Source organism: Centrocercus urophasianus, unplaced genomic scaffold (assembly GCF_019232065.1).
Source record: "Centrocercus urophasianus isolate 14NV4802_14NV808 unplaced genomic scaffold, USGS_Curo_1.0 seq_45, whole genome shotgun sequence".
NCBI classification, from domain to species: domain Eukaryota; kingdom Metazoa; phylum Chordata; class Aves; order Galliformes; family Phasianidae; genus Centrocercus; species Centrocercus urophasianus.
In genome coordinates, this window is record NW_024885033.1 from 1,002,173 (window position 1) to 1,023,678 (window position 21,506).

The following is a 21,506-nucleotide window of genomic DNA, read 5'->3' on the forward strand; positions in this document are numbered from 1 at the left end:
CAGAAAGCAGAAAAACCCAAAGAATTCCAGCTAAGCCCAGGAATCATCATAATAGAAACAAAACAAAATGAAACAAAAAATACTACTCTTACTGAATTCCTGCTATTCATCCATCTATTTTTTAACAAATTTATGCTTTTCTTTGTATTTTCATCAAACTGATGACATTCTAGTCTAATTTTTCAGAATAAAATTGTACTGGTGTAGTTATTTCATTAGTTCATTGGATGATAATAACGATGAAGCAAATCATGCATTTCACCATTGCTTTCTTGTGATTCAGGAGAAAAGACACTGGGATGCTGTCATACAAAGAGCACCTACCAGTGAGTCAAGTAGTGGTTGGAGACATTGACCGGCCTGGGTCTGAAGCAAAGATATCTGTGGGTCCTGTGCGTTGCCAAGGAGATCGTAAGTTGTCTATTTTTCTTCTGCTCAATACTGCACAGAAAGAATACAATATTGCTAAATTATGCATGAGGAGTCAACTAAATTATATTTAGGCAAGTGGCTGCCTAGTCAAAGCATGAAAGGATGATGTGACTTGAGAAACTGTCTGTGAAACAGCATGTTCATCTTTGCATTTGTCTTTATGGTAGATGTGGCAACTTTGATTATTCAGGTAAGTTTATGTAGGTTTATGCACTCACATCATTATTTGGTCTCAATAGCAATTATGAAAAAGTTGATAAACGCCAATGGGTGCAATTTTTTCCACACGGTATTCAGTGGGTATTCAGTGACTCACCTTTATTTCATACACATTTAGATGTCAGGCACCATTTTGTCAGACTTCCTCTGCTGCCATCTACCACACAGCAACAAAATGTAATGGATATTTCCCAGGGAGGCCGTGGATGCCCCCTCTCTGGAGGCATTCAAGGCTCAGCTGGGTGGGGCTTTGAGCAACTGATCTAGTGGGAGATGTCCCTGCTCACAGCAGAAGTTTAGAACTATATGATCTTATAGATCCCTTCCAACTCAAACCATTTTTTGCTTCTTTTTCTATTATTCATTTTTCTCTATTAAAATAAGGGTTATGAAAATCCAGTAAGGAGACACGATGAGACTTTTTAGTTGAGTATCTGATTGCTACTCTATGTATTCCATTTGAAATTTTGTACATCATGTATTTATATCAACTGGAAAGGGTCTTATAAATGTGAATTGAAATTTTGTTTTTTTGCCACCTTGCAACCCTGAAGTGTGGGCTGTGGTTGACACTCCCAAGAAATGGGATTTCTTGAGAGAAAGAGAGAGACCTAGACAGGCTTGAGCAGTGGGCCCAGGAGAGCCCAATGAGGTTCAATAAATCCAAGTGGAATGTCTTGCACCTGGCTTAAGGAAACCTCCACTATCAATACAAGCTGGAAGATGAAATAATTAATCACAGCCCTGTCAAAATGGACTTGGGGGTAATTGGTGGATGGTAAGCTGGACGCGGCTAGCAGTGCGCCTTCACAGTCTAGTAAGCCAGCCATATCCTAGGCAGCATTCAAAGGAGCAAGGCCAGCAGGGTGAGGAAAGTGATCCTTAAGACATTTTAAACATCAATAAAATCCCTACAGAGACCGGATGTGGGAGCTGGGCTTGTTCAGCCTGGAGAATAGAAGGCTGCACATTAAAGCCTTCCAGTATTTAAAAAGGGGATTATAAACAGGGGGTGAACTTTTCACTCTTTTAGAGAGCAGTAGGACAAGGGGGAATGGTTTTAAGCTCAAGGAGGGGAGGTTTATGTTAGGTGTCAGGGAGTTTTTCACAGAGAGTGAGGAGGTGCTGGAACAGGCTGCCTAGAGAGGTTGTGGATACCCCATCTCTGGATGTTCACAATCAGGTGGTATGGAGCCCTGGGCAATCTGGTCTAGTACCAGATCTGGAGGTTGGTGGCCCTGCCTGTGGCAGGGGAGTTGGTACTTGATGATCCTTAGGGTCCCTTCCAACCCAAGCCATTCTATGATTCTATGATCCTGTCGGTGTACTCTGTGCTTGTGAGACATCACCTGAGGTACTGTGTTGAGATGAGGAGTCCTCAGTGCAGGAGAAACATCAACCTGTTAAAGCACGTCCAGAGGAGGGGCATGAGGAGAAACTTTTTCTTTCAGAGTGGTCAGGCACTGGAATGGCTGCCCAGGGAGGTGGTGGAGTCGCCGTCCCCGGCAGTGTTAAAGAGGTGCAGATGAGTGCACTTAGTTTCTTTTTTTTTTTTTTTTTTTTTTCCTTTGGTTGTTTGTAGTCTTTCTGGGGGTAATTAATCAATCAAATGGCTAATGAGCGGGAAAATGAGGTGTCTGCAAACTTTCATATTGCCTATAATGGTGCTTGTTGTTTATATTTTACTAATTACAGGCCATTATGTGTTTGTTTCTCAGCTGTTTGACATTTTCATATTAAGCTCTTGCAACTGATGGTTAATAATGAATATGACTTTTCTTGAACCTGTTACTTTTGTTCCTTACATCCTGAATCAATGTGATGCTATTACTCATATTAGCAGTCCCTGAAGTCTGAGTCATTCCTAAATATTAGTACAAATGAAACCTCATTTGAGCAGACAGTAGGTTTTATTATTTAGGGAACTGAATGGGTGTACTCCTAACATCCTGATTAATGGATTTTTTTTTGCAGCAACTTTACAGATGTAATTTGTGGAGATATAATTTGGCCTATGAATTAATTTGAATTCCCTGACCAAGCATTACTATCAGGAAGTTGGTATAAGCTTTTTCACAGCCAATAACACAAACTCCGGTCCCTTGCCAGCTTCCATTTCACATTCTCTGCATTTATGCTGCATTCTCCTTAATGTCCTTTCTTGACCATATACAGCACCTGCCATACCCAAGGCCTCTACTGTCTCACCATATATTGCTGCTCGACAGGCTGGAGGGCTGGGCTCGGGTGAACATAGTGAGGTTCAACACAGCACAGTGCAAGGTTTTGCATTTGGGCCGGAAGAACCCCAGGCACCCGTACAGGCTGGGAGGAGTGGTCCTTGAGAGCAGCTCGGCAGAGAAGGACCTGGGGGTCCTGATGGACGAGAGACTGAACATGAGCCAGCAGTGTGCTCTGGCTGCTCGAAAGGCAAATGGGATCCTGGGCTCCATCAGGAGAGGGGTGGTCAGCAGGGACAGGGAGGTGATTGTCCCTCTCTACTCGGCTCTTGTGAGGCCCCATCTGGAGTACTGTGTCCAGGTGTGGAGCCCTCAGTACAAGAAAGACATTGAGATTTTGGAAAGGGTCCATAGGAGGGCGACTAAGATGATCAGGGGGCTGGAGCACCTCCCCTATGAGGACAGGCTGAGGGAGCTGGGCTTGTTCAGCCTGGAGAAGAGAAGGCTGCGGGGTGACCTCATTGCAGCCTATCAATACCTGAAGGGAACCTACACCCAGGAGGGGAGTAAACTCTTCAAAAGAGCTGACAACAGCAGGACTAGGGGAAATGGATCCAAGTTGAGGGAGGGAAGATTTAGGTTGGATGTTAGGGGGAAGTTCTTTACAAGGAGAGTGGTTAGGACCTGGAATGGGCTGCCCAGGGAGGTTGTGGATGCCCCGTCCTTGGACGTGTTCAAGGCCAGGTTGGACGGGGTCCTGGGCAACCTGATCTGAATGTGTGTGTTTGGTGGCCCTGTTAGGCAGGGGGGTTGGAACTACATGATCCTTGAGGTCCCTTCCAACCCGGGTGATTCTGTGAAAAAGTGTTTTTTGCCCTGGGGAAAGTTCCAAAATATGCCGTTGCTCTTCAAGGAAGAGAAATCAAAATTGTTGAATTTATGGAAAGGATTTCTAGAAAACTGAATTAATCCATATTTTAATGCATTATATGCATCAAAACCAACGTTATAAATACTAACAGTCTTGACATTTTTGTCAACACAAGAAGTTCTGTTGCATATATTTTGTATGTAGTTATCACTGTACAATTAAGGTAGAAAACACGATCCAGCTAGTGGTATGAAAATTAATTAAGAAATACAGCTTTTGATCTATTTAGAAGAAAGGTGTTAAAAGTAAAAATGCCCTACAAGTTAGGCAAAAATGTATTTATTTGGAAAGATTTCTGTGCTAGTGCTGCACATGTCATGTTTCTGTAATGGCTGTCCGCTGCACGTGATGGAGCATTCCTTAGCCTGGTGATAATGCTCTGCTGCACACAAGAGACTCTATTATCACATCAGAATTGCAATATCATTTGCTGTGTATTTCATAGCTGTTTCTCTATTAGGTGTAGAAACACTGACATGTCACATGAGCCCAGTTGCAACTGTAAGGGTACAGCAGAGATGGTGGCCTTTGCTATCTGTAAGTGCAGGCAACTGAGACCTTGCTATTTCAGCACAACATGTAATAAATAAAGAAAAATTCTGTATTGTATCATTCAGTTTCCTTCCTTCTAACTGACCTTTCATCAGCAATGTGCTCCTTAAAGTACTTCTTTTCTATCGCACCTGCAAGTTGGTGATGCAAAATTCTCATGAACATGAAAAATAAATTTACTCTTTCTTGTGTATGCAAGCCCATTTTCATCACATTTCAAACTGATTATATGTTTCCTAGAAAAAAAAAAAAAGTGGTAAACTAAGCTTAGATTGTGCTACAAACAGGAAATTCATTATTCAGCTGAAATGAAGATGATGAAAAACTTCAGTAATAAAAAATACTGAAAAAAATGATTAGTGAACTTATTAGTGCATGCTTTATTTGGTCTCTTTGACATAGAATACCTTGAAAGCTAACACTAAACAGAAATATACGTTCCTAGCAGAAGGAATCTATTTTACAAGCATGACTTAATGATTTGTTTTCTGTTCTTCCTTATAGTTCTGTTCTTTCAACACTTTGGACTAGTTTTTTAACAGTACCCTGAGTTTCAAGAGAAAATAACACTGCCATATAGTTAGCTTGCAGATCTTGGTAACACACTAAAGCTATGTAGAAAGAAAGTTCTCTAATTGTACATCTAGGGAATGTGTTGACAGTCAGAAGAAAAGTGAAGTTATTTTTACAAAAATAAGATAAGCTGGAGAGTACACCAGCAATAAATAAATAGATAAAAATTATAATAGGTTAAAGAAATTTCAGTAGAAGATGGTTAGTTCTACCTTTACAATATTCCAGTATTGTAGTGACTTGCATTGATGATTTCTAAAAGTAAAAATACTATCAAAAATAGTATTTTTGATAGAAAATTTTAACAGAAAATTAAGGTCAATGATTAAAAAAAAAAATCTAGTCTGGGTGCTTGTATATGATGTCTTAGACATAATTAAGGATGAAAATATTTTGTTTCTTAATTTTTGAATTAATAGTTAAACTGAAAGCATAATAGGATTAAATAGCTGAAGTACCCATTTAAGGTGTTAGTTATTTCTTTGTTAGTTGAGTTAGAAAACTAATCAAAATATCTGTGTTTCCCCAAATCTTGCTTTCAGTGCTGAGTTTGTGTATATACATTTATTTTCACTATCCTTTATGAATTCCCAATCGGTTGGAAATTGTACTGTAAACATAGGTCAACACTTGATATATTTAAGAGCTTTATTATTTTTCATAGCATCTGCCTTTACTAATCATTAAAAAATGTTCTGCTTAATTTCCACAGCTATTTACCACATCATGTATATGTTTATGTGTTGCCTTGGATAATATGTATTGCATGTACAATACAGATACATTCAAAGATTTTTGTAATATTCTTCTCACCCTTTGACACACGCTTCTGATTCTGCCAGCAAAGCAGAAGAAATAGAACTTCCTTTTCCATTAAAGAGTCCAAGAAATAGTATTTCAAAGTTCTTTGATTTTTCACCGGAATTAAAATAAGTACTAATGGCCACCCATGCTTTGGGATAGGATCATCCAGTTGAACTAATGATATTGCAGTGATTATTCCTCATATGTGATTTCTTTCCTCAGTGATCCAGAGTCAGAGTAAAATGAGCTACTTTTTCTAAGTAAACAAATCCACTCTTTTATAGTTGTTTAATATCTAGAAATACCTAGATAAAATTACTTCATGGCTATCTCTTTCTGTTCACATTTATACTTTTTCTACTGTAAAATACACTTTTATTATGTATTTTAACTAGGATTTATTTTACTATTGATGAGGAAATGTTTTCACTTAAGCAGTGATAGAAAGTCTTCAAAAAAATCATGCTATGTCTCAAAGAGAACTCTTCTTTTTCTTACCTCACAGATGATCTTTGTCTATGACTGGTTGTATCATATTGGCCAGGTCCTATGGATAAAACTTTGCCCACCTGAAAATATGAGCTGCAGAAACCTACACTGTTCAGGAAGAGTATTTCTCTTTTACACTACAATCCAATCGTGTACATTTAGAGGTAGCCGTAAGAAAGAGCATTTCCTGCTATGATTTCCCTTATACATACATCTGTCCCAACAAGCAAAGTGCTCCAAATGCTGGTATTTTGACTGGTAGTTTTTTCATCCTTTTTTTTTTTTTTAAATCATGGAATTGTAGAATTGCTAAGGTTGGAAAAGATCACGTAGGCAAACTGTCCACCTACCACCAATATTGCCAATCAAACCATGACCCTATGTCCTACATCTAACCTTTCCTTAAAAACATTCCTTAAATGCCTCTAGGGGTGATTATTCCACCACTTCCCTTGGCAAACTGTTCCAATGCCTCACCACACTTTCTGAAATAAATTAATCCTAATATCCAATGTGAAATTCCTCTGGCACAGCCTGAAATACCTAGAAATAAAAGAAAAAGTATACTTACCTTCAGAAGGCCTCAGGTTCACAGGAATCTCCAGAGAAGTACCTTTGCCTCCCCTGCCAACCCACACATGAGATGTGTGAAGAGGTAGATCCTGGCTCCACCCCTTCTGGTCATTCAGCTGCATTGTGCCTGAGCTCCCCTGGGTTCATCTTGCCTTCCTACCAGGTACTCAATCACTGTTTCCAGTCAGGATTTAGCATTTTCTCTACACTCAGGGACAAAACAAGATGCAACAGTCACAGACTGGAACATAGAAAGCGCCATATGATAGGAGGAAAAGTACTCTACTTTGAGGGTGACTTACAACTGGAACAAGCTGTCTAGAGAGGTTGTGGAGTCTCCTTCTCTAGAAATATTCAAAATCCACCTGGACTCTTTCCTGTGCAACTTACTGTAGAGAACCTGCCTTAGCAGGAGGAGTTGGACAAGACAATCTACAGAGGTGCCTTCCAATACCTACAATAAAATAAAATACAGTCCTTGCTTTATGTACCCATAACTTTTCTTTCCCTCATTTAATGATATTCTTAACAGATATAAAAGTAGGAACTTTGTCAATTAAATATATATATTTTATTTGGTTCCAGTTGAAACAATAAATTTATTCCCTTATAATTCTGCAACATGAGTTAGGTGTTAATGACCACTATTATTTTAATGTGGAAAATGAAAAAAACAGTTAATCTATTTTTCTATTTCTAATGAACAATCAGAAAGACATTTCTTTTTTTTGTGCAGTAGCTTTAAATAAACTGTGAATATTTGATCTAAATTAATCACCAGGCTACATTTTCTACCATCACTCCTATCAATGGAGGTTTCCTTTTTCAGTTCAAACACGATAACAGAAAGTTGCATTATTCCTGAAGAATCTTAAGCACCCTATTTCTTAATTTGGTTCAAAAGGTTTATATTTTTGGCACCCTACAGTAATGTGCCGTTATTTATAATCAGACATACACTGCATTTAACTATTCACTTATGATGGATAGAAATTAATAACATTAAAAAAAATCAATGTATTTAAAACAAATCACTTATGTTTAACTCACTTAAGGATGTCAATTGATTGGGGAGCTTTGTTCTTATGCAGACAATGGCTTCACTGATATTTTTGATTCTTGATTTGATGGGGGATCTGAGAAATTTTTCTTCAAGGAGTGAGGCAAAGCTCTTTTTCAAAATCATGAGTTGGTTGAGTCTTGTAAGGACCAGAAATCCTGTGTTACTAGAACATTTTTCCTAACGCTAATAACTGGAATTCTACATTGTGAATTGATTACATTCCCTACCACTCTTTGGAAGCTTTGCAAGCATTAGTATCCCCTGAGAGAATACAGTGCTGGTGTTGCAGGGCACTGTGGTATTTCAGAGAACAGGAGATAGATTGCAAAATTTCCTGCCTACACAGCATGACCACTCCACAAGACTCTTCCAAAGACAAAAACCAGTTACAACTAGAGCTGGGTCTATAGCCAGCAAAGCATCCAGAACTTTCCATTCTGAATAAGTTAAAAAGACCAGAGTTCACTTAGAGTTCACAGACGCACAAAAACAACTACTGGGGACCCAGGATCACTATCACAAAGAGACAAAGCAAATGCAAGGGGTCAGAATCCTGTGTTAATGATTTTGGGAGAAGAATTGACTACAGTAAAACTTCAAAGTAATGTAACAGTTAATAATTATAAGCTGAAGTTCTTTTGTGCTAGGTATGCACATTCAGGAGATACAAGCAAATCTGTAGAAATGCTTTCTGATCTCATCAGATTTCCTTTAATTTTTTTTAATTTTAATCAGTTCATGCGTAGACATTTCAAAATAACAACGTAAAGTCTTTGTAGTGAAAAGCTTAAGAAACCCTGACTTAATTTACATGCAGGAATAGTAGATGATATGGGAGGAGGAAAATCACTGTTTAATTCAGGCCTGGTATAAAAAGCCTCAGCCAGGGGCTTAATTCTCAGCTGTAATGTGGCCATGCAAAACAAAAAAAGAAAAAAAACAGTTAGAAAATGAGGGGAGGGAAAGAATCCTAGGCAGATTACATGTGTCCTCATTCCAACATTACTATTACATGTGTGATTTCAGGCCCTTCCTCTATAATGTACTGAAGGAGTGTTAGATGTTAGTTTATCAAGCACAAAACCATATGCTGGGCCTTTCCTTATCCAGTATTAAGTAGTCTTAATTACAGGCTTGCATGGTGATCAATTCTTTTCTGCAGGTTTGATAATTGCGGTGGAGTAGCGCCTTTATATTGAGTCTCATTTAAAAGGCATACCTTCCCATATTGCCCTATGTTGTAAGACTGCAACAATGCTAAATACCAAATGAATACAAATCCACAGCTTCTACAGACTGATATAAAATTCCATACCCTTTCTGAATGATGGGATAGCTTTTCTTTGCTGAGCCCTCTCAGAATAGTATCAATGTACCACATCACTGCCAAAGTACTCCATTGTTTTACTATGGCTCTGATTTACGATACGGAGTACATCACTTTGTTCAGTATGCAGCAAGAGATTAGAATAATATGTTTTATGAGCTAAAGATATTCTGCTTATTCTGGAGGTTATTTAAATCACATAACTATTAACATTATTGTAGCAGGAGTGCTAAGTTATGGTTTGAAACAGTGATTACGCCACGTGGTGGGACGGTATGGCCAACCTAGGGGAGCTCAGACCTGAATGACTAGAAGGGGTGGAGTCAGGATCCATCCCTTCCCAGATCTCATGTAAGGGTTGGTGTGGGAGGTAAGGGTGTTTTGCTGGCACTTCCTGTCTACTGGACACCTTCAAAAGGTAAGCAGTTTTTCTTCCTGTGTTTCTGTATCTAAGGCTGCTGCGTTTGGGTTTGTTCTCATTTGCTGTAGCCTAGGATTCTGCTACTTGGCTGGTATTGCTGTCTTTTAAATCACATTGCAGCATAACAGCTACTAAAAAATAATAATTCAGTTAGTCTTTATAGTCAACTGATTTGGAATAAGTTATTGACCTGAAAATTGATGGTCATTCATCATATTGAGAATGCATTACATTTAATTTTATTGGCAATTTTTTTTTTTAATCTCTAGAAAAGTTGAAGGGGTTTTTGAACTGAAAAGGGCAACAGGGAAAGGCAGATTACTTGTTTCTCCTATGGAGCAATCTAATGGGTAGTTCACTGCTACCTCCAATGTTCTTAGTAACTTTTCCTCTGTGGGGGTATAATCAGTGGCACTGTATCTCAGAGTTGCTCCTATTAATTAAAATATACTTACTGAACTATTTTTATCTCTAAGCACTATTCCCTATAGGGGTATTTTCTCAAAATATTACAGAGTGTATCACGTTTTCAGAAGTTCTTGGAGGTTTCAGGTTTTCCAGTCCTAATATGAGTTCTCCCTTGTATGGGACTCCCCTTCATATAAGGCATCACACATGTAATTAACTCCAACTTTCCTCCACCTAGGAAGGAGAAATTAATGTTAAATAGCCTAGTAAGCCTGCACAGTAAGTCTAAAATTCATAAGTCCAAGTTGTCTATGGACCTCTGTAAATAAAATCTTATTTGATGAGAGCATGCAGACTGTGAATTGAAAATGATTTGCAACTTTCTGCACAGCAGCTTGTGAGCTAAATTTGATTTTATTTGCAAGGGCATCTTGTTCACAAGCTTTTTGTTGTCTCAACCTCTAAAATATTCTTGGAGATATATGTGGAAAATTTTGGAGTAGAATTGTGCTACTAAAAACTCTTTGAAAAATTAAAATGTTTTAGGGTTATCTCTTCCAAGAGAAGAGGTTAAAAGGTTTGCTCTAGGCGACAATGTTCTTTCTTTCTGATATATTTAAACATAATTAACCTCCTAGAACAATATGCCTAATAAATTTTTCTTTTTTTCTACCATTTTCATTGTATATCTTTTGTGTCACATTAAAGGTGTCTTACCTTCATCATCTTCATTTTTCTTAATGGCAGTAGCAGTTTTTGCTTCTAAATCATGTTTGTGATTGCACATACCAAAGTGTTTGTGTCCTAATAAAGCACTAAAGCATGGATGCAATTGCAAACTCAGTTAAAACCTTGGATGCAATTGTAAACTCAGTTAAAACCTTGGCAACTCAAGTGAAGTAAAAAAAAAAAAAAAAAAAAACAACACCTGTAGACATGCAAAGGTGTTAAAGTATGAATTTCTGAATTTCTGTCTTCTTTCTTAATCCTTTATTGAGAAGAAGGAAATAGATTTTACATTGTAAGGCTGGATTTGAGCTGTTTGGAAAAGAAACTCCTATAAACTTCAGTTGAACATATCTTATGTGGAAACTCTCAAGAATGCAAACTCCATATTACTATTTCATGAAGTCATTTTTCAGGGCATCAGAAGGGGAAGTACTTAGCATTTTTTATTCAAATGTTAATAAAATAGGGCAAGTTTAAATCATATTCTAATGAAATTTGTGGATGACGTGTCCTGCTGCACTTATGTAAAGAGTCTGTGAATGCTTTGCAACTGAAGTCTGGCAAGAGTGAAAATAATGTTATGCATATAATCCCAAACATCTTGCATTTCATATGATATTTCTGTGGAGTGGAATTCATGTGAGTTTTGATGCTTACTTGTCTATAACATTAAGTAAATACTTGAGCAATATAAAACTGGACTAGCTCCTCATTTCAGGACTAGTTCACATAAATCCTAGCCTTCTTCAGAATTATTTTTATTTTTTTTTAAATTTCCTGACGTGGGGAACTTGAATTTTTTGCTCATAATAGGATCTTAAATCTGGGTCAGTCATGGAGGGAAAGTCCATATGAGAGAGATACAAGAGGGATGATCTTAGCTTCCTTGCTGCTCTCTCTAAAGCCTGAACATGACCCTAGCAGGAGCAGAAATGATGGAGATTTAGCTGCAGAAACTGAAACATCTTCAAAGGAAGATGTGAGCAGCCATCTCTGGAGCTGTTTTAATTTGCACTGCTGTATGCGCACACCCACATGCCAGTTTAGTGTTCAGAGGCAATGACAGGATATTCAGATCTGTTTTCTATATCTCTTGCTCTTCACAGGGCACATCTCAGAATCAGAGGAAAAAAAACTCCTTGCTGACATGAAGACAAAAATACTTCTAATACTTCTAAATGCTTGTAGATTGGAGATATTAAATGATAACCAAGTATTGAAGGACTTTTTTTTTACAGGCTTAGTTTAAAAAAAAAAAAAAAAAAAACCTGCTAGTCATAGTTCCTTGCATTACATTTCATTAAAAAGTTTATTATTTTATCATATATTATTTTGAAAGGTCTTGGCAGCAAAGTTAGAGGATAAGAAATGTGAACTTAGTGAATTCTACATCCTCTATGAGTTTCCTTTTCGATTATTGTTCTTGGTTAGTAATAGTAAACTCTGAGCACAGCAATTATCTTGCAGGTTCCAAATTTGTGACTATAGATTTAATTCTGATTACTGGTTTATCCTACTTAGAAAAAGTAGCAGCTGCAATAATTGCAGTCTATCTTCATGACATTTAGCTGCATGCTAGATATATATCTCAGAATTTTGTGAATATTATAGTTTCACAACAGCAAGAAAAATGTGCTTCATTGCAGTTTCAGTATTCAGGATTTAGATTCCATTTGGGATAGACTTGAGCTTTAGGAAAGGTTTGGACAGGACAAACATCTGATGTTGCATAATATGGTACATACAGCTGTTTAATGCAAGTGTGCTCTGTACGTTTGTTTCAATACACACAGATGAACACTTTTAATGTGGCATTCAAATTAACATATTACAATGCTGCAATTTTGTTTTTTGGTTTGGGTTTTTTTTTGTTTTTTTTTTTAAAGTAGTTAAATTTCCTATATATCTCTCCCTTCAAGAGCTGAATCTTTTACAAAGAAATTTCAGGAGTAGTAAGGTCTAAGAGTGAAAACAGCAAAATTTTATTCTATTTGCATGAGGAACTTAAACTGATAGTGAAAGTTAGTCACAGTCTCATTCAAATCAGGTAGAAATAGACACACATTTGTCCAAAGTTCTCTTCCCCAGGTATTGTCTAGCAGGACTACATGCACTTTGTTTTAGTTTTGTTAGACAACAAAGGGTTCCCACCTGAACTGAAAAGACTCACTGTTACAATTTCATACCAACAGAAGGGCAAGAGATTGACAGCTGTCAACAGTAATGATCTGAGGGGAAAACTTAATTTACTAAATATGATATTGTAGTGCAAGATAAACAATATAATTGGAGTTGAGTCTAATATCTCAGAATGAGTGTGTCCAAAACCAAAGACCTTACTCTAATGCTGAAGAAGAGACAGCTGGGGATCATGCAACCATAGTGATGAACAGTAAAATAAAGACAGGATCTCTCATGACTTGTGAGCAGTTTTATCTTTCCCTCTAAACGGAAAATGGAAATGCAACAGTACAGTGAAAGCCTTCTGGGAATCAGGTACCTGGAAATATCAACAATCCACAGAACTGGAGCATTAACTCTTTAACTCCCTGCGCACTGCACAATGTCATGATGTGAAATAAAACCATAAAATCATGACCACAGAAAAAGACATTTTTAAAAATTTAAAAGTAAAAAAGTAAAAAAAATTAAAAGTAAAAATTAAAAGTATTTTAATTCAACCTCTTGCTTAGCACTGTATGGTAACTGTTGAGTCATGGCCTGAAACACTGCTTGAGCACCTGGGGAAAGGATTCGGTCGGCCCTGGGAGCACAGGTGAAGGCAATTCAGCTGTGTGACCAGAAGAGGTGGAGCCTGGCTGCCCCTCTCTTAGACATCATTTAAGGGCCGACTGCTACTGTGCAAGGATCTCTGCTTGGAGGTCCCTCCCTTGTGGATTTCTATTGCAAGCCTAGCTCTCCGGAGATGGGTAAACACTTTTCCTTTTCCTTTGTTACACCTTCCTATCATGCTGGTCCCTTTGTCATTACACCTTTTGTCGTTATCACCGTTTACCACTATGACCGCTCCATCGCATTGATGGTTGCAAGCACATGCATTGCTTTTCTTATTGTTGATCTCAGCACAGGTTCATTACTACGTTTGTCCTGGTATCCCAGGAGATGTGTCATAGTCCACCCTTGTCATGCTGATGTACAGTGCATGCATGCTTGTATGGGAACTGCTGAGTCACGGTCTGAACCTCTGATTAATCACCTGAGGTGAGCCTTGAGTCAGCCAGAGGAGCACAGGTGAAGGCAATTCACCTGTGCTGCCGGAAGGGGTGGAGCCAGGCTCCACCCCTCCTGGACCTATTTAAGAGCTGGCTACCAGAGGGGAAGGATCTCTTCTGGAGATCCCCTCTTTTGGTATCTTCTGGTGAGCTCAACCCAAGGGTAAGCTCTTCCATTTATTCTCTTTTGTGATCGTTGTCTGCTTTGCTTTACTCTCTTGATTATATTGCAATTATAACATCTTGGTTATACAAATTATAACATCTTGGTTACACATTATAACATCTTGGTTATACAATGCTCATCTCCTCACTCCAGAACAGCCTTTGTCAATTTGGTGTGTCTCACACTTGCATTGCCTTCTTTCCCTTTCATACTTGTCTAAGCAGTAACACCAAGCTCCTTGCAGCAGAGTCAAAAAGAAAGAAATTGAAAATTAGATTTTGAGATTTTAGAAAACATAAAGCTTGCCTTGTATTAATCATAGGGCATGATAAGCCTTTCTCATTGTGTGCAATCAAAATAAAATTTGGCTGTTTTCTTGGAGAACTAACAGCGGTTTCAAAACCAAGTACAAAGTATGATCAGGAACAATTAATGTGGCCAGGCCCTGGGTTCAAATAATGTTAGGTAATGTGAGAGAAATAAACACAAGACTCATTTTTCCAGAGTTCATGTGTGTTACTGAAACAAGAAAGGAAAAAAACAAGCGCTGAAAGCAGCACTTAGTGTTTCTTGCCAGATCTTTTTCTGAGAGAATTTCTGCTTAAATACAAATCTGGTTTGAAAGTTGATTACATAGAGATGTTATCTTACAGTCATGAGATTATCTTTCACTGGGCCACCTGCTAATACAATTATCAGGAAAACCTATTCTGTTTTCTGTGGGATTGGTCCGAGAGAATCTACACTCCAGCAAATACGTGGGCTCAGCTTTTCCTTGATTCATCATCAATCATGGACAAGCTGCCGATTAATTTTCATTATAGTGTCCATCTGTGTGTCCCTTTCTGCAGGGATAAAGAGATACTCTGTAATTACAGATTGGTCATACAGAATCACAGAATGGCCTGGGTTGGAAGGGACCTCAAGAATCATGAATATCTGCACCCCCACCACAGGAAGGACCACCAACTTCCACATTTAATAGTAGACCAGCTGCCCAGGACCCCATCCAACTTGCTCTTGAACACCTCCAGGGATGCAGGGATGGGGGGCAAACAGTTCAGACTCTGAGTGCATGTGTGCTCCTGTAAGCGCTCTGGAAGGTGAGCAGAGAGAAAGGATGGATCTAGGCTCCCCCTGCTCTGGGCACCCAATAGTTCAGGCCGTGAGTTCCAATGCAACACAGGTGAAACTTCGTTTCTAGCCTGGCATAGGCTTTATGACCATCTATAGAATTTGAGCTAGAGATAGACTACGTTGCCTGTTTTTTCCTGGTCCGTGTGTGTAGGAAGAAACAGTAAAGATTTTGTGTTTTTCACTACACAGAATAAAATGCCTAATTTTGAAAGTCAGTTTCAAGAATAAAAGAGTACTTCAAAGAAAACTGTGGAGAAAAAAGAGCAGAAGTGTAGTTGCAGCTTAAAAAATAAATAATGAATCATTTAGAAATACTGTATGAAAAAGTTTTGAAAATTTAAAGGCCAGAACGATACCTAGGGTTTCTATGTTATTTTGTCTCCTCGTGCATATTTTTAATTAAATACCATGGGCAACTGAAGGTCTTGAACCAGATATAGTTGTTATCTAGAGTCTCCATTGTAATTTAAGTGACAACAAATTCAGCATACACAGCATTGCCTCTCTCAGAGGATTTGTAACAGATATTTTCTCTTGGGTTTAAAACTCTTGTAGGATAATAAAAAGCCAACCTGCACCTAACTAAATCATACTTAATCTGGAGGAATCACACAGTGTATTTCAGTAGTGCCACTCAAGCTAAGTTTATCAGAGGAAGGTTAAAGTCAGACCCTGAGGAATAAAGGCTTCAAAAAGCTAAGACACTGAGACGATTGCATTTGGAAGGATCTGTCTTCTAAAATAATGCCCTGAATATCTGTATTTGTAATACAGCGTTTAGGGGCTTTTGGATTCTGTAACAGTGAGCTAGAATTATTGGAAAAGAAAGTTATGCAATATTATTTGGAAAATTGCTGTTGTAAGGTTAGTAAGACAGGCTGACACAGGCCAAGAGTTGCAATATAAACGTGATTTAAAGTTATTTAGTAGCAGCAATTTTTGATGTTGCAGAAGCTCTCAAAGATTTCAGCAGGGATTGCGACCATGCAGTGAAAAAATGATATGAACTTACTAGAACCCAAACGCACAAGCAAAACGTATTTAAAGTGTGGTGATGGGGAACTGTCACAGCTTGAACTGAGCGCTATTGATAACTATTGTATCAGTCCTGCCATCAAATTTGCCCTGAAAAATCCATACGGTAGTATTCTTCCATCTGAGTATACACTCATGCTAGTAAGAACAAGTCTTCAGATATTTGTCTCTTCTACCAATACCACTTACTATTACAATATCAGCTTAAAAATAAAATTTCTTTTCCACTGTTCAACACTTATTTATTCTCTGATTTCATTCTTCGTGAATAAGAGGCATAGAAAACAGACTTTCTGATTAAGAGTTCTACTTTCTGATTTCAAGTGCTTCTACAGCACTTTTTAAAATCTGTATTTACTATAATTACAATGTAATGAAAATACATTGTGCTCTTAATGTTCTTACATAGTTTGAAATGAAAAGCAATAACCAGTTTCTTTTTTTATTTTTAATTTTAATTTAATTCACGTTTCAACTCTCCACTTCTTTTTGCAGTTTCTGTAGACAGGACTATTGAGGATGACCTCTGTTTTAATTACTAACATTTCCATTAAAAACAGCTTGGATGAAAGCTGAGAATTCAAAATGCAGGACTAATATGTCAGCATGGCTTTACTTAGTGGTTTCTGCTTCCATATGGAGAGAATGGCAAAGATTATATTTCATGAAATAATTTCATTGATTTTTCACTAGCTATTATTATGCCAGTTGGAAGGAAGACATTGCCAGAAAGATTGATGGTAAGGTTCTACTCTCAGCTTTGTCACAGACTTAGATTATGCCAAAGCAAATAATTCTAATTTTCTGTGTCAGTTGCCTCATATGTGCAACATGGAATCCTGATGACAACATCTTAGCAACTTAGATGGAAATCATTGGACTTACAATCTCTGTTAAGACTCTGTATGGTGACCATCAGGAAGTGCAGTGAGAAAGAAAGACAAATCCGTGGATGGAGAACTAAGCAGAGTGTTTCCTAGTTACTGAAGTAGAGGAAGGTTAAAAACAATAAATATCCCAGGAGCCCTACTACCTTATGAACACCTCTTGCAAAGACCATGACTTGCTCCAACCTGAAAAGATCTCTTCCAGACTGGTTAATTTGGTAATACTGTGGTAACTTTAAACCCCTTCAAATAGATAGAATGACTTTGAGGAGATACTTCAGGCCCTTGAAACTTAAGAAATGCTGAATGCAATAAATTCTTAATAGCAATATTTTTGGTTCTATATTAATTTATTCTTTGACTTGAAATATCATATCCCATAGTTCTGTACCACACTTGAGCAAAGATGTTGGGCACCACTGTCATGTAAACATGAATATGACCCAGAAAAAATAGTCAGTTCCATGTCTGAGAGGGATAAACACTGGGAGGAGTAAACACCTGCAGTGTACTAAATATAATTTAAAGCAAGAAGCTATCATGGTTTTGGTGCAGGTGGTTTATATAATCAGGCTTGAAAGGCCTTGTTATAGTACAGATTTACCTTTTCCTATGCAAAGCTGTTTAAGTTGGTGGTTTCTTCAACAGAGCTTCTTGGAAACAATGAAAAAAACCCATGATCTATGGATACTATAGATAGTCTATTATCTGCACATTTTAATGTGTCTCCAGACAGTTCAGCACCCTTGTGATAAAGCATCTCTTTATATTTCAAAGCATCTCTTTATATTTCATACTTCATAGTTTCAGCTTCTTGATAAGTGGCATGCTCCATCATTTTGACACAATGAAACAGAGCTCAGTGGAATAATGAGTGTTAGATGCTGAGACTGAAGTTTCTGCTAAAACATCACCTATCCATCTATTTAAAACTAAATGTATAAAGGCAGTTTGCTAATTGCCTGAATTAAATGGATTATCTGAATACTTCTCATTTATTATGATCAAACAGAAACTCATTATATCATCTAATATGTTCTCGTCTGTTCAGAGTTCCCCAGGAATTATTCAAGTTGACCTGAATTAACAACTTTGAATTACCAACACTTCCATTAAACTCTCTGAGAAACTTGCTGTGCAAGGCCATGCTATCTGCACCACAGTACATAAGTACTGCTGAACCAGATGCAATGTCACATTTATTTATAACTGCCATTAAAAGAATGTCAGTAAAATTACTAGGCTTGTATGTATACATGTGATTGTATATTTATATGTCTTTTATGTATTTCTGTGAGCCATTGGCTATTGGAAATTGAATGGCTATTCACTAATCTCCCAAATAATCGTCACAGTAGTGACACTGCCAGTGCTCAAACTATTGCTGGCACCTGTCCCAGCAAGGAGACAGTAGACAAAAGTTCATGGTGTTGCTTTAGCTTGTCCAGTTCCTCTCTCCAGAGGAAGCTTGCATTCTTCTGAGGCGTGAGAAGCTCGCTACTTCTTCAGCTATGTCCTGTATGATTTAGAGAGGAAGGGAAATCCTTGCATAAATTCTTTCTTTTTGTCTTCACCATAATTAGAAATGCTACATACTCATCCTGAATATATTCATTCTGACTAATTGCACTGCACTGTTCCTCATATTCTCCGTCCTCTTTAAAAAAAAAAAAAAAAAAAAAAAAAAAAAAAAAACAAACCCAAAACATGCAAATAGATATCTTAAAGGAAAAAAAAGCATCATAAATTGCAGAAGTACAAACTAGTCTTATTAGGGGCAAGAAGATAATGCAGTCACATTTTATCATGCATATATTATTAGAATAATAGTCTTTTGCAATTGCAAGGCATTCTGTTTGTGTGCTGGGTATATTCATGGAGACACAGTGAATAACAAACTGTCTCAGCTAAAGAAAATAGGCTGAAGCCATTGCTACCATATTAAATCTGACAATAAAGAAGTAATTAAATATCTTTAACTGACTCCCTTTTAACAACCCCTCAATCAAATTTCTCTTCCTCTACTATTCATTTTTACCCTTATCATTAAATGTATGAATCTTGTGAATGTTCACATTTGATTTGCCCATTTTCATTAACAGGGATTGTCCCTAGTCAGCCAGTTGAAAGTGTGAGACTGTATTCCTTTACTCTGTGAAAAGGCTAGCTAGACAAGTAAGTAGACTGCAAGTGTAATGCTGAAAGGAGGTGGAAATGGAGAAGTGAGAACAGACTTAGAATTCAATATAGTCTGGAAAATTGCATTAAGAAAATAGGTGGTCAGGGAAAAATCAACAATGTGAGCTGGAAATGGCTCAGTATAGTGTGGTGAAAACAGTTATTAAGCTGCTGTATTATTAAAAAAAAAAAAAAATCCTCACCCTGTATCTTCGAAGTCCTCACCTAAGCTGTTCCTTCTTCCTTTCTCCTTCCTTCCAGATCAGAAACCAGTTTCCTCATCTTCCCAACACATATATCAGAGACAAGAGGAAGGAGCATTTCCTGCAAATCCAATACTCATTGTCCCACTAGCAGTTCCCTGGCCACGCTCCCAGAACAGGCTAATAACTGCAGGCAGCTCTTGCTCTTGTTTTCAGAAACAAAAATCAAGTATTGGAAATGAGAGCTTGAAAGTGATGCCTAAGTGACTGGAAATCAAGGGAAGACATGATATGGAGGTGGTGAGGAAGGCAAGCCAAGAAAGGTTTTGATGAAAAGTAACAAGCTAAGGGAAAAACAATCTGGTTTACTAAATGTGAGATAATACGACTATAATACAGTGTGATTGGGATTAAAGCTAATAACAAAATGAAGGAGAGTTTCCAAAACTGCAGTTCTTACTCTAGTTCTGTAGGCAAAATGGACCAAGGAGAGAGAATCACAGGACTCACAGTCAGTTTTATCTTTCCTTTCAAATGAAAGATGGAAATGGAAAAATGAAGTCTTCTGGAAGTTGTAGTTCATTCTCTTCTGAGTTCGGGGGCTGGAAATAGCAACAATCTGTGGAACTGCAACACTGACTCTTCAACTTCCAGTGCTCTGTATGATATTATAATGTGGAATACTAATGAAAAACTGTTAAACCAATACACCAGTTTTACTTTTTGTCTGTCCTATATCCCTTGGGAGTGTGAACTCCACCACCGCATGGTCACTACAGCTCAGACAGCTTCCAGTCCTGATGTCACCAAGCAGTTAATTTGCACTGGTGAGCAACCAGTCCCATATTGCATTCCCCTCAGTGAGGTTTTCTATCAGTTGGCTAGGAAAGTTATCCTCTATGCATTCCAGGAGCCTCCCGTATTTCCTACAGCACCTTGTGCTACTTTTCCAGTAGGCGTTAGGGTGCTTCAAGCCCCCTGCAGGGCAAGAACCTGTAGCTGTGATGCCTCCTTTAGCAGGACGAAGAAGACTTCATCAACAGGCTCAACACCTTAATTCCTTTGAAGTATTTACTTTGAGTCTCCCTGTTGCCCTAATTGTCATAGGATTTCAAGTGTGCAGGAGGTTGAGGGCACCTGCTGGTACCCCATCCCTCTAACCTAGCTGTGCAGTCCCACTGGTTACCATGGGCAAGCCTCCCACTTCAAACCCAGCTTAAAGCCCTGCCAATGATCCCTGATAGCTTTTCCACAGGGATCCTCTTCTCTCTTTGATAAAGGTGAAATCCATCCGGTGCCTGGAAGCCTGGTACTGTATAGGCCACTCAGCTGTCTAGAAAAAAAAAAAAGTTTTGGTGATGGAACCAGCCATGATGCCAGGTATTTATCAATAGGATCATTCCAATTCTTTCAGTGCACTAATCCAGTACAGGGAGCAGGGAAGAAAAGATGATCTGTGCCCTCAAATCTTTTGGCTGATTTCCCATGAACCTGAAGCCCTTTGTAATGGCTTTTGAACTGTGTGTAGCTGCTTCAGCACTCCCTACATAGAAAATTAGTACCAGGATAGGCAGTTTCCCTTGTGATATCTGTTACTCAAGCCCTAGGGAGGTAGCAGTTTTCTCTAAGAAGAGGGTCTGCTCAGCATATTGGGTGTTCAGTTCCACGCAGGGAATAGCCACCTACAGCTGATACCTTAGAAATCTCTTCTTCTTTAAGGATGTAGATTTGATAATGGTGGAAAACTTCTTGTCTAGGCTTTGTTGATTTCTCTAGCTTAAGTGGTTATTATCACCTAGAGAGTGCACTCCATATCCAGAGCCTTGCACCTGTTGTACAGCGGTACCTAGAGGGGTGGAGTGGACAAGGAAGAATTTCACTTGCAGTCCTGGCCATGGACTTACCTCCATTCATTCCTTTCCTTTGAGTTCTTGCCTTCAACCTGGCAGTGAGGGGAGACAGGCTG

The 21,506-nt window shown here is 38.2% G+C and overlaps 1 protein-coding gene across 1 annotated transcript in view; it reads left to right on the forward strand.

Moving 5' to 3' along the window:
- Nucleotides 1-21,506, forward strand: part of CNTNAP2 (contactin associated protein 2) — a 719,384-nt gene that overhangs the window by 600,636 nt on the left and 97,242 nt on the right. Inside the window, exon 13 of the mRNA XM_042834307.1 lies at nt 284-411. Within this exon, the coding sequence (XP_042690241.1) occupies nt 284-411 (128 nt within the window). The remainder of the gene's footprint in view (nt 1-283; nt 412-21,506) is intronic.